Source organism: Idiotropiscis lumnitzeri, chromosome 1 (assembly GCF_059441095.1).
Source record: "Idiotropiscis lumnitzeri isolate Australia: NSW breed Sydney's pygmy pipehorse chromosome 1, RoL_Ilum_1.0, whole genome shotgun sequence".
In the NCBI taxonomy this organism is placed as follows: Eukaryota; Metazoa; Chordata; class Actinopteri; order Syngnathiformes; family Syngnathidae; genus Idiotropiscis; species Idiotropiscis lumnitzeri.
The window spans coordinates 26,775,970-26,789,934 of record NC_142391.1 but is presented as its reverse complement, the minus strand read 5'-3'; the positions used below and the strand labels follow the sequence as shown (position 1 = coordinate 26,789,934).

Below are 13,965 nucleotides of genomic sequence, written 5' to 3'. Positions count from 1 at the left end.
GCAGTGTGTGGACTGGAAGAATAACTTACCAAAAAGGCTTTTAAAATAGAATCGAATAGAATAGTGTCCGGTGGTGTAGTGGTAAATTCTCCAGGTCATGAGCTTTGAACCAAGAACAATCAGACCTGTGAGGCGCAACCATGAGGTGACTGCGCCGCCAGTGTTAAGATCACCCATTCATCCATTTTCTACACCGTTCATTGTCGTCTGCGGTGAGCTGGAGCCTATCCCAGTAAACTGGATGAAAGTACACCCTTAGACTGGTTTCCAGCCAATCACAGGACGCATCTAGACAAACAACCATTTGCACTCACAATCACAATTATGGACAATTAAATGTCTTTAATTAATTAACCTAATGGGTGTTTTCTCAAGACCAGAAAGCCAGTCATGAGATTCAAACCCAGAACCTCAGAACTGTGAGGCATACGTTCTATCCACTCTCTCACTGTGTTGCTACGGTACATTAGTGTACTGCTCATGTTTGAACAAAATCCTTGCAGCCAGTCAATTGTGTAGTCTGCATGGAAGGAATGCACATGTAATAAGGCACAGACGCAGTTGAGTGGAGCAAAAGTATTAAATGTGCAGACATCTGAAGGTTGGCAGGGTTTGCCCGGAGATCGGGCTTCTGCACACCGGCTGTATGAAGTAGACGGCTAACATATCAGTGAGGCGTGACTGGAAAGCGCAGATCCCCACGCCGCCCACCCTTGTCGCACCTGTTGTTTTTCAGGAGGGCGCTCAAAGCGTGTGGTGGGGGTTGGGGTGGTCTTTGCAGCCTGTGACTCAGTAGAATGCGAGCGGGTATGTCAGCAAAGAGGCTGTGAGTCAGCCCGAGCTATAAAAAGGAAGCTGAGGGTAAAATAAGACGAGTAGTGAAACAGCAAACCTTGGTCTGGTATGGGGAGCGCAACGTAAGGTGACCAAGGACTTTTGGCAATCAGTGTGGCAGAGGGTGGACGAAGGAAGATTGCATAAATGCTCATCTAGTGACAACTTGCATAACCTTCCAACACTTCTCGGCAACATTTACGTTACTGGCGCAACAATCATGTGAACCATCTCCTTTTGCAGAATCACACCTTGACCCCGCCCCCACTGCCAAATCCTGCGTGACATAACCCAAAAGAATGTGTCTCTCCACCGGGCCTCCCCAAATAAAACTGACATGCACAATTTGGGGAGCATCTCCCTCCTTCTCTTCTGGCCTTACTTAATAAGACCATTTTACAAGGCAGACTTTGGTCTAGAGACACTGCAGGATTTTTCTGTGTCACAGATTGAACAGGATATTTTATATTCATAAAGAATAACGTTTTGCTGTAACACCAGAGTTTCCTCTCTGGGGGTCAAGAAAGATTTTTTTTTTTAAATGTACATGGAACATTGTGCTGGGGACAAGACGTGACTTTGAGGCCCTCACTTCACGCACATAGTGAAAGCATAGTTTGAAGGTTGAGGTGAGAGTTCAGGCCCGACGGATTGAGTTCAGTGCAGTTGTGTGTGTGTGTGCGCTTCAGAGTGGCACGCCAAGCATGCATGAACGCTGGTATAATAGTGATGAGGGTCCGAGGCTATCAGGTGTCTCTCCATGCTAAAGTCAGAGCCAAGCAACAACCTTCCAAAGCCCCACCGAGGATATTTTCGAAGCTCTTCAATTGGCAGCAATGCATTACGCTAATAAGTCGACTGCGCCGCGACATTTTCCTTCGTAAACGGTTGCACTTTGATCCTGCGAGATGAAGAAAGACGACTGTGGCTGAGATTTACAAGAGGAATCTGACATGTCTCAATAATGAGTCACTGATAGAAAGTGAATCATATATATTTGTCTATCAATCTTTGGGAGTGACAGGAAGAATTAAATGGCAGAAAGTAAATAATTGTCACAAGTATCCACTTTTTGTGACATTTGGTTTATTGGTATGCTGTCGCTGCTGTGAGATTTATTTTTGAATGAAAAGTAGGTTCCTTGGTTCAGTATCGTTTGGGAAGCACGACAGTGATCTTGAATGTCAACACTGGCGCGTTAAGGACACGTTAAATCCAACGTAAACCAACACGGATGCCGGTGCAAGCGACTAAAACCAGTGCGATGTGATCGCACAAGCTGCTGTTGATATGTCACAGTGCAAAAATGAATGTGTCATTTTGAGTCATACAGGAAGCACAAATAGGACGATTTTTTAAATTTGTGTCTTTGCCATCCACAGCGGCATGTTGAGTGTAAACAACTTGTGTCCGCTGGCAAGGTCGAAAAACAGCGTCGCTTTCAGCAGCAGCAGCCTGGCGCAGAAGTGCCTAGAACTGGAATGAAGCAGCTGCTTCGGCAGAAGGGGGGGAAAAAACTCTCCCCACACTTCTCTGCCTCTTCTTCTGCAGCCCCTTTTTGTCTTTGTGTCTGCTGAAGAATACTGGCTTTGTAACACAGCACGGAAGCTGCTGCGTGAGCGTGCACTTTACATGTGTCGATATGTTTTGTGCTTTCACTCAGAGATGATGTGCATGAATCATTTCACGTGACTTCCTTGAGGGTGTAAACATGAAAAAAAACTCACTGAAGATGAAAATTTAGAGAGCAAAACCAGAAGAAAATAGGGTAAGTATGTCATGAATGTGGGCCAGAACATTAGGTAGACTTGCACGATCCAATTGCGGTCGATGCATGCATTTGAATAATCTACACTGACTAGAATAAATGCTACGAACAGAAGTGAAATATTTCGGGATTTCATTTGTTGATGATTATTACTTCCAGCGAAAGGAAATGAACAAAAAAGTCACAATCTATCAGAATTTGCCAAAGTTAACCCAATTGGGGTCGAAAATTAACCAATCCACTACTTGGGTTAATTTGTCTCTCTTGCTGTTTTGTTTTTTTTTTTTGCACCCAATCTCCAAATAAAATGTTCATTATTTCAACCCGCTTCTATGCTGATAACCTGTTAACCTGATAACCCATTCCTTGATAGCTTCAACTCACCAGTATGGGTACTTTTTACTCCTGGTGCTTGACCCAACGTGCTTGGTATTAACAACCTAGGATTAGCTTCTTGCCTTTTAGACCCAATCATGGGTTACAGACGTCACCCCATTTGGATTCATTTGAACCCAGCAGTTTTCAAAGTGTATCTGCCCTGTGATTGGCTGATGACCAGGGTGTAACCCGCCTCCAGCCCCCACATCCTACCGAGTACAAATGCTGTAGAAAATGGATGGAATGTGCAGCGTTTAAAATGCAGGCTCGACTTCATTACAATTGTGCAGGGGTACCTAATAAAGTGGTCATCATTGGTCACTTCAAATTACAGCTGTGTTTGTTTCAAAGGACGTGCATGCAGTGGCTGTTCTGTGTGCTTGTGGGGTGTGTGTGTGTGTATTGCTATGATGTCACAATGATGTCATACTGAGCTCTGGAGTGGATTGTGGGTTGTGGAATTATCTCGTGTGAGGAAACAGCTGAGACCCGTGTGGCGTCAGCATTTATGAGCAACGCTCGCTTACATGCTCGATGCTGACAATAATCCCCTCCTCCGTTCATTTTGCCCTTTAGGGGTCAGACACCCACAAAGGGTCCCCCACTCCCAACCCACTAAAAAGTCAAAAGGCGGAGACGGCGGGGGTTACAAGTGACACAACCGCTGAGTCATCAGTAATCTAGTGAAGCTAACACTCCCCCCCCCAAAAAAAAAAGAATTTTTGTTCAGGCACGTAGCACACGAGGGATCAACCGTCCTGCTCCAGTTATGCAACAGCTAAGGGCTTTCTTCCTCTCACTTCTTTTTTTCCTCTCTCTCTGCTCAATCTGCAGCGGACGTCTCGCACGACAATCCCAAGCAAGGTTATTATACTTTGGGACTTTAAATCCATGTTCAATTTATTTCATTTTGAGTTTTTTTTTTTTAAATTGAGTCAGTTTTAATTTGTTTTCAGAGTGGCTTTGTTAGGTTTAGTGTTTTCAAAAACAGTTTAGTTTAGTTTTAGTATTAGTTTTCACTTTTAAAGAAGTTTTACTTGTGTAGAATATTGGAAACACACCATGATAAATATTGTTTAGTAGAAATTAAACAAAAATATTTTGGTCATGCAGGGTGCAGTTTATCAGTCCACTGACATTGAATTAAAATAAGCTCAGGGCGTAATACTAAAGTTAGGTGCATGCACGCACCCATGCCTCGTTTGCCAATTAAATTGCCAACTTCTAAAGTGAATTTGTGGCTTGAATTTTTGTTGAGAAGTTTTAAACCCAGTTGTACAGCATGAAATAAAAAAGCAAAAGCGCGTTTTGCCAAATGTGCATTTTGAGCTGTGTTAAATGACATAAGCAGCCGAAACCACACGAAAACTCGTCTCCACGGACTTTTTTTTATTTTTATTGGCTGAAGCTTGATGATGTCGCTTCTTTGTGATAAACATTAAGAGGACTACAACTCCCAGACGACAGTTCCACTTTCTGTTCTTTCTCTTCTGGAGCTTCAAGGAACCAAAGTTAGGTTACTTGAAAACATTTACTTTAAAATTCTGTGAATAACACGCACCCATGTGTGAAGCATATTAAGTTATGTTGGGTAAAACATGCGCTATAAATCAGAGATTCTATTTTTCTTTCAACAATTCCTAGGTACTGTCTAGGTACCCGTGAACAATTTTCGTCCCTTAAGCGAGCTCTTACCCGACTCCCAATTTTTTTTTTAGAGTGTTTCTAAGTCACGTGCGACTTGGATCAAAATGGATGGATGGTAATTTGTTTACTGAAAACTTTATTGCCGTCAGCCTTTGTTTGAGCATATGGCAACACAATGAAACTTAGAATTGAATTTCATGTAAATATCTCATAAAACAATGTTAAAACATACACTGTAAACAAAATGTAAAAAAAAAACTCACCTCGTTCATTACAGCAAGGGCAGTTAATATCTTGCTTTAACAGACATTGTTATACTTTTCATGGCCTCTAGAGGCGCTGTTATACTGATATCAGGAATGCAGTCAGGCAACATGTGCTTTCTATACATGACCCACATTGGTGGAAGTTCAATAGTATATAGGAGCTTTGTATGGCTAAAAAAATAAATAAAAGGCAACAGACATCATGTCGAATGGTCATTTAGAACAAAATGTTTATTCAAATCAAAAAAGGGAAGAACTAGACAAAAAAATGAAATCATTCAGAACTTAGCATATTCATAGAATATCCATACATCGTCACGATTAACAGAAGAAAACACAAATATAGAAACGGAGAATGAAGAAAGTTCAGCGAGTGGTATTGCACTTTGTTTCTAAAATGTTTCAGACATCATCTCCCCGATCTGTTTGTCCTCTGAACATTTCAGTTCCTGCTTTTTTTTTTTTTTTTTTTTTTTTTTTTTTAAAATCAGCTTAATCTTACTTTTGGACTTACTCAAACCGGTGGACTCGTGCGGAATCGACCGGCGTGGAGCAAATATGTCAGCTTATTCATCATTGTGAAACATAAGAGCGTCAAACAAATACAACAGAAGAGGGGGAAAAAAAGGTGGAAGAGAAGGCAGTTTTACATCTTCGTCAGAGGAGGAGGGCTGATCAACAGCCTGAGAGACCGCATGGGTTGTCTGTTTGTTAAACTACACTAATGCCCTCTGATAAGTGGAAAAAAAATTATGCGGCCTCTCTCGGCTGTCTTGTCTTGCCTCTAAAAAGGACTCGTTTTTCCCTTTTTGTCCTTTTGAATGGGATTGAAAACATACAAGCGAACGAAAAAGTAACAAGAATCAACGAGAGGCCCAAAAAAAAAAAAAAAGTATTTTCTGTGTCAAGGCCACAAAGATAAGATCACTTGAATGATCTGCAGTTTGTCACTCGTCGTCAGAAGAGTTCTCGTTGTCGGCTGGATCTCCACACATGCACACATACTCACACGCCACATAATGTAAACTAATCTTTCAAGATTAAATAATGCATCCACGTCCTACACAACATTGCTTAGCTGAAACGTGATCAGTACCATTTTTTTTTTCATCCAGACCTTCACCATGTAATGCTTTTTTTTTTTTTTTTTTAAATAAAAAAAAGTGCTGCGCATCCTATTTCCTGACAAACCGATTATCACTGCAGCTGGCCTATTGTGTTGAATGAGTGAGAAAACCAATGTAGTACTCATGTCAACCTACGACTACTTGTTCTGACCAGACTGCGCAATTAGGTTTGCTTCTCCAGACTAGAAGCGGCGTCAGTGCTCATCTTTTTTTTTTTTTTTTTTTTTTTTTTTTTAAATCAAGCATTCTGGCATCACTGGTCTGAGAAACTGAGCAAATGCAGCAGGACAAAAGGGAATGTGTCTACAAAAGCTGCCTAGCTCATGTCGTTTGTCTAAATCGTTTTGGTAGCATGAAACAAACTGAACTCTTCATTATTCTTAACAGTGCAATTAAAACAACTTTTTTTTCCTGCTAGTTTTCACACTGCTTTAACACACGAAACAGTGCTTTTTGGGCACTAAGAGAACGAGAAAAAGGGGCAGCAGACATACATTAAGGGAAAAAAGTCTCCATGTTTTTAGTAGCAAAATGAGGCCTGCAAAGCCCCGCTCCAAACTCCCTCCACACACATACACACAAATAATTCTATGATCGGATCGAACAAAAGGAGAGAAGCCATACGGGATCCAAGCAACGTCTTGAAAGAGCTTCTAGTTAGACAAAAGTGTGCTGCGGTTGTTGGTGTTAAAAAAACTAAAATAAAATAGCCCGGTTGTTGTAAATCACTCAGGAAATGTCAAAGAAAAATGTGAAACAGCTTTAAAGGAAAACAAAATCAGTGCATTGTTCTTTTTCAGCCTTGCATCTCCCACAGTCTGGAAAAGCAAGCGGTTAAACAGAGCCACTCGAGTCAAGTCACAAAGAAAGATGTGCAAAACAAAATCCCAAAAAATGAGGCAGGAGGACTTTTTGCTCTGTCGGTGGCGCTCTCGTCGAGGGTGACCGCATCTTGGGTGATGGCGTTGGTTTTCTTTTTCTAATGCGGCCTGGACGTGACTGGTGAAGCCCCGTGTCCTTTATGTGCCACACCTTCAGACTCTCCCTCGCTCCTGTCGGCTCGCCATACAGATGGAAAATGTCTGTATGCAGACCACCCCCCAGCAAGCGAGTGAGCCACCAAAACGGTGACTTCTCCTTTTGTGTCATTGAAGGAACATATTTGTCCAATCCCAAGTCAGTCTTTGTTGGTTAGTTCCTTCCGATTTCTCTCTTGGCGTCAGAGACGCCATTTTAGGAGAAGAATGAACAACGTGGAGCCTTGTAGCATGCAGGTTTCTTTGGGTTCCCGAGTCAGCCAAGGGAATTTTAGGACGACATCTCAGCGTGATGGACAGGAGTCGGGCCTGCTCACTTCTGGACGGTCGGCGTGATCGGGGTTAGGATCCACCTGGGGAGCAGGAAAAATAGTCATTATTATTATATCAAATACCACCCAGAGTTATAATTACTTTAGATTTTTCAGGATACTTAGTTTTTAATTTCATTTTGACTTTTGATTTTTTTTTTAATTCATTTAGTTTTGAACAAACTTGTTAGTTTTTAATATTTCCCAAATGCTTTGGTTTTTATTGGTTTTAGTGTTATTATTTAAGTATTGCGTAATAAAGTACACAACAATTCTCAAAAGACTGTCTATGGGTGAAGCAGTGAAATCCAACCGTTGCTGGACATTTCAGAGGGCGGCCATTTTGACACTTTATGTCGACTGAAAATGACGTCACAGTTGCTCAAGGCTCAGCTCACGACCAATCATGGCTCAGCTTCAGAAACAGGTGAGTCGTGATTGGCCATTACCTGAGCAACTATGATGTCATCAATTAATTAATCAAAAAGTCATGTTTAGACTAGTGGAGGTGACACACAGACCATATTAAAACAAATAATTTTGGGGAGTTGATTTCTGCTTTGAAAAAAGAAAAAGGGGAAAAATATTCAAATAAATGATTCAATTAAAATGAATTGAGGATTGAAACATTTTAAGTACTTTCTTTTTTGAAAACAAAAACATGTGGAAGATAAATGCAAATTGTTGTATTTAAAAATTAAATACAGAATTGTACTTAAGAATGCAGCGTACATAAAAAGTACACTATGCTGAATTTTTGTTTAAAGAGGTTGATTCATTCATGATTCCATTTCATGTTGAAAATATTATTTGCAGCCAATTCAGTGACTCTTTTGCGTACCGCTAGAGGGAGCCTGTGTACCACTAGTGGTAAACTTTACGAATCACTGTATTATGCAGTAATTAATTTATTTGTATAAACAATTGTAAAAAAATAAAACAAAAAGACGTGTCCATAAAAATTATCACGCTTTCTCTCTGACGCCACATAAACGTCCGCATTCACTTATTGACAGCTGACACGAGATCATTCATTTACTTTTTGGGTTTTATTTAAATTAAATAACAAAATGTTTAGCTATAATAACTTTCTCTCCAAAAGATCCCTTCACAGCTTTACAGATGCCATGTCTACACTGCAGGAATTTTGTTTTCAGGCAAAGTTGCCTACAGCATGATGAGGTTGCATGAGTCATTTTTAAGGTTTTCATTTATTCAGTGTGCGTCTACTTGAGTTCAGGCCACTAATTGAGGAAGTCCAGTATGTAACCTTACCTCCGAATAGAGAGGGGGCGGCTGGAAACGAAACTCGTGAATGTAGGCAAACAGAGGTCCGTCCAGATCCTCGCGAGCGGCTGGCACATCCAGACTGCTCTGCCGCTGCTCTTCCGTCACAATTTCTGCATAGCTTGGAGGAGCTACGGGAGAAGAGACTCGCATTAGCGCTCTGGGAAACTTCACTCTAAAATGAACATTTTCCAAAGGAGCAGCAGGCGCATCCGGCTTACCTTCAGGTCTCTCGGGCAGACCCATCCCCAGCCAGCTCATGCTGCACTGGCTGCTCACGCTGGATGTGCGCGAGCCAAAGGGATGCAAGGGGATGGTTCCGATGACTAGCGGCAGGTTCAGGGAAAGGTTTATTGCCCCTGGTATGTCCACATACACCTAAAGAAGCACACAAGGAGACCACTTAAGACGACTCAGAGGCCACAAGTTCTTTAAGTGACCTGAAGGGATATTGTAGACTCTCTCGGTAAAGTGGGTCAATGTCTTCAAGTCAGATTCTTATAGTAGATGCGAGGAAAATCCTCGTGGCTGTTTACAGGGTAAAGAGGTAATAAGTGTCCTCGAGGCAGGTGTTTGCCTGAGATACACTGGGATAATGCTCTTAGCAGCATGTGGAGATAACACCTGGTGCAAACCAGGACCTGGATCGGCAATGCAGGGATCCAGAAGAACTTTTTTTTTTTTTTTACTAGGCGAACAGTGACTAACCTGAAATTTTAGGGGTGCAGGTAGAAAATTTAGACTGTAAATTGACATGCGAAGTAAATATTCACATTTCCACTCATTTTAACTAGATGACTGATAAATGGGGGCCGGGGGCTGAGATGTGGAGCAGATATTGGTCAGCAACAAAAAAAAATATTCACAAGGAATAATTAAAAAAAAAAAAATATGCAAATGCCACTATTTAGGGGCCTGCAATGCAATCGTACAATTTTTAAAAAATCGAAGATTAAATCCTCTATTGGGGTCGCAATTTTGGCATGTTAAATGTTGAATACAGTACAAGAAATGTTTTCGCACAGTTCATTGGATAATTTTATACAAGCCAACAATAAAACACCAAATACACTTTTGAATCGATTCTATGAAATGATGTGAAGGTGTATTACTCCATTCGGACTCAGTTTCCTTCAACCGACAGTAGATTCAAAACAATCGCCGTCATTTGGAAATAATCTCTTATTGTGCCCGCTTTTCACAATTTCCTTCTTGAAATACTAAGTTCCTAAGCTCGACTACACTACAAATATTCATAGGTGGTTACCATGAGCGAGTATTCCACTCTGATGATGCTGCAGTCCAGGATGGAGGGCGACACGGGCGGGATCTTGAGCATTTTGCCGCTCCAGGTCTCCGTCTTGCCCGAGGACAGGGACTCGCCCCTCAGGTTGGCCACCAGCTGCTTGACCTCCTTCATCTTCCCTTTGGCATAGAAAGTCTGCGTCTGGTAGATGGCCGCCTTCGGCACCACCATGCGTGACGAGCAGTTCTCGATCTCTGCAAAGATCTGGATCGACTCTCCTGGAACATCATGGTGGGAGAAGAGACAAAGCCATGAAATCACTTAAGGTTTATAGAATGTATGACTCAAGTTTATCAGCTGCATTCTTACCTGGGGTGTACCCCTTCCGCTCAATTTTGGCACTTAGGGAAATTGGACCTGAGGTGCAGAACCAACAGCAAAGTGTCTTGTCCTTTGTGCCGGCCTGTGGTGACTGGAAAAAAAAAAAGACAAGATCCCAAGGTCAGTTTTTTTGTGGTATTAGAAGAAAAAAGGGCAATCTATTTCATTTTAATGGTCTTTTCTTTTTTTTTTTTTAAATCATGTTTGTGGTAATAAATACACAAATTTGCTGTCGTGCTTGTCCTCAAACAGTTTCGTCTTAAATTAAACAAACATGTATTTTGTTGAAATATTGAAGAAGAGTACACACACTACCACAGGAAAAACATCTAAACTCCAAAGCCGAAAGCTGAGGTTCATTCGGGGGTCAAATGATACCTATGTTTCATAGAATAGGCCATCCAAAAAAAAATTGTGGTCACAAAATAAACGCAGACTTGACCACAGCAGTACTAAATTTAGGGTTCCTGAAAAGTGAAGGAACCGTTAAATGAATTTCCAACCTCAAGTTTCATCCAAAGTTCTGATCTTATACAACAACACCAGGGCGGTAACCATAAATGCCATTCTTGGAATTACATAAACTGGTTGCAAAAGTTTCCAAGGTTGTGACACGCAAAGGGAAAATTGGGTCTCGGATGAGTCATTGTTGTTGTGTCACACGTCCTCCTTACCAGCAGTAACGGAGTGTTGATGTCGATGTGCTCAAAGACTGTGAATTCCTTCTTGGTCTTGATGGGCAGCAGCCATGGCCTGTGGAGTTCTGCCTTCACCCAATAGCGCACGCTGCCATGCTTCCCTTCGAAAGAGGTAGCCAGAGGTCTGCACAGAACATGAAAAAAAAAAGTTACGTTAACCCCGTAATAAGCTTAATAAAGAGGTCGGGTTTTTTTTACGTCTTGCCGGGTGAAAACACTCACGTCTGTGGAAGCTCCAGGCTGAATGCATACTCGTGTCTTCCTGAATGGATAGTGGTGAGACCTTCCTCAGAGTTGTCATCATCTGAAAAACAAGGCGGACGCTATTCCAAACACATGTATACCATACCTGGACACATTGCTCTACGAGGGCATCTGAAAGTCATACCACAGAAAAAGTAAAAGAAAAAAAAACAGGAGGGTGGGGGGGGGGCAGAAGAGAACAAAAAGGATTTTACTATGATATCTGCCTGGAAATAAGTAATGCATTGCAGGGATGCAAGCGCATTGGACCCAGCCCACCATGCAAATGCTAAAAACAAATACAAATAAAAAGCCACAAAACATTCCCTCCACCCCCCCTATAAATCTAGACTGCTCTTCTGAGGACTTTCATTAAGACAAAAATGGTCCCTTCAGGAACAAGTTACCGACTCATGATTGATGAAACCACGATTCTGGGCACACAATAAAAGTTAGGAGCGGAATATCAACTGACCAAGGAATCCACAATAAAAAAACACCAAAGTCTGCTTAGCAACAACCACACCATAATGTGCAGCTTTCTCAGCTCCAGTGTGGAATAAATATACATTTGCCATTGACGCCATAAGGAGGCAAGTCAAAAGCTGCTTCTGCCAGCTCAGCACTCCCTCCCCTCCTGCAAGCAGCAGACGTGTGGTAAACAAGTGCTGGGCTGTCAGTCAAAGGCAGCAGCAGGAGGAGACCGGCCGAAACCGGTGCGAGCAGCTCATGCACACACACTCACCCCACTCCACCCCCACTAGCCTGCACAGACATACACACATGCATTCATTACACATTCAGTGTGCGACACTGCAGCCTGCACAGCTCGGCTCTGGAAAAAAAATACTACAGCGTTTTTATTCTCCACTATAGAGTAAAGAACCATGCTTCTGCATAGTCTATTCTTCATGAGTAATTTGCTCCTAATTACCACTCTAAACAACCAATTTGTTACACTTATATTTGAAAGTAGTTAATAGATGCTAGTCAAAGCAAGCCAGTTTATCATAGATGTCCCCATATGGATTCTAAGAGGGATGACAACAGAGCAAAAGAAATTATGAGCTTCGGTTTTTAATGATGCCATGACATCATTGCTTTTGTATTCATGATCTCACCTTTGTTTGATCACAGAGCTCCCTAACGTTTGCTGATACTTATTTAGTTATTTCCTTCCCTTTTTTCATTCCTAGAATTCATAAATGTGCATAGCTCAATGTATTTCACGCATTTTATTGCATCATTACACTTCTTGTGCAATATGTGAGAATTGTGTGACACAAAATGTAAATTGTTTAAATGAAGTATTTAAAAAAAAAAAAATGTTTTTCTATCCACAAGGATGTTTCGTTTTCCAACTTTTTGAATCCATGATGTTCAATTCTTCACGGTTTTTGTAGCATCATAACCCTACTATGACATTATTGCCGAATAATATAATGTAGTGCATGATTAGTCACCCACCGTAACTTGGGGTGCAAACACCTCAATTCTCATATTTGCCCATTCATGTTAGCCATAAATTCAATAATAATTCAATGACAATTCAAGCCTGAGTTAAATTAAATTTGAGGTGATCCTAATACATTTCCTTGCATTTAAATTTAATAATACAGAAATACCCAAGATTAACATTTGATATTTGCATACTGATAAAAACTTGCTTTGCAGTCATATCTGCAATGGTGACGTCATTGGGCCACACATGAGCATCTCAGCCAATCACAGCAAGGGGAGGGAGGAGTCAGGGCTGTAAACCCGCCTACTCCCAATCCAGTTTTCTGAACAGGATTGAACCGCTTTGAACAATGGGTGGAAACTTCAGAAAAGCCACAAAGAAACATATTTGACCGCATGAATGTGACTTAAATTTCACCAACTAAGCCGTGGAGACACTCATGCATGTTCTAAACCTCTCATCCCGCTTCGAAAATGCCTCTTATTGTCTTCTTTTTGCCCCCAAATGAAGTGAAAAATCCAGCTGGGCTCCGGCTGTCATTCATTCTGATCAATTGCCTCCATCAGGTAACCACGTATGCGGCTGTCATACCAACTCAAAAACAAATAAAGCTCGACTATTAAACCACCCAAAAATTAATTATGTTGTGGTTTTTTTTGTTTATTAATGCGCCTTGCAGCAAAAAAAAATAAATAAAAAACTTAAGGACCCAAGTAAAAGCCAGTCTTACCTCTCTCGTGTCCAATTAGAACATCTTTATGGTTGAGATATTCCACTTCCTCCGTGTAGTTCTGCGTGTAAGCGGTGTTGGATCCGGCGTTCCGCGACTCGGTCCAGCGAACTTTGGCGAAGCCTTTAGCGTGGATCTTGAGGGACTTGACGCGGATCTCGCCAGTCACCTCGACGATCACCCTCCCTGAGACGCAGTCCCCGCTGGAGAACACGGCCACGTTGCTGTCATTGAGACAGTCGTAGCTCACCGTGAAGCTCTTTACCTTCCCGAGCACCATGGTTGCAGGCTTAAAAAATTGTAGGCTACACGCACGCACCAAGAAATGTTTAAGAAACGGCGTGTCTGGTGAAGGGGGAATGAGTTAAAAAAAGGAAACAAAATGTTGGTGCCTCCCTGCGAGAAGCAGTAGGCACGATCAGTGGTGCCGATGTGTGCGGTTCATTGAGGTGTGTGAAGGCTGAATAACAGCAATGGATGCTGTTATCGTCCGCCTCTCAGCCGCTTGGTCTCCGGTTAAAGACAAGGTAGCCTGGCAGCTCCGCTCTCT

At 41.8% G+C, this 13,965-nt stretch overlaps 1 protein-coding gene across 1 annotated transcript; it reads right to left on the bottom strand.

The window, feature by feature from the left end:
• Positions 1-5,098: 5,098 nt before the first annotated feature.
• arrdc3a (arrestin domain containing 3a) lies at positions 5,099-13,965 on the bottom strand. The gene is made up of 8 exons (XM_088292299.1): positions 13,416-13,965; positions 11,203-11,284; positions 10,957-11,104; positions 10,271-10,373; positions 9,923-10,179; positions 8,877-9,033; positions 8,644-8,786; positions 5,099-7,410 (listed from the first exon to the last, which is right to left on the bottom strand). Exons 1-8 carry the CDS (start codon positions 13,693-13,695, stop codon positions 7,342-7,344), a joined length of 1,239 nt encoding a protein of 412 aa, XP_088148425.1. The 5' UTR covers positions 13,696-13,965; the 3' UTR covers positions 5,099-7,341.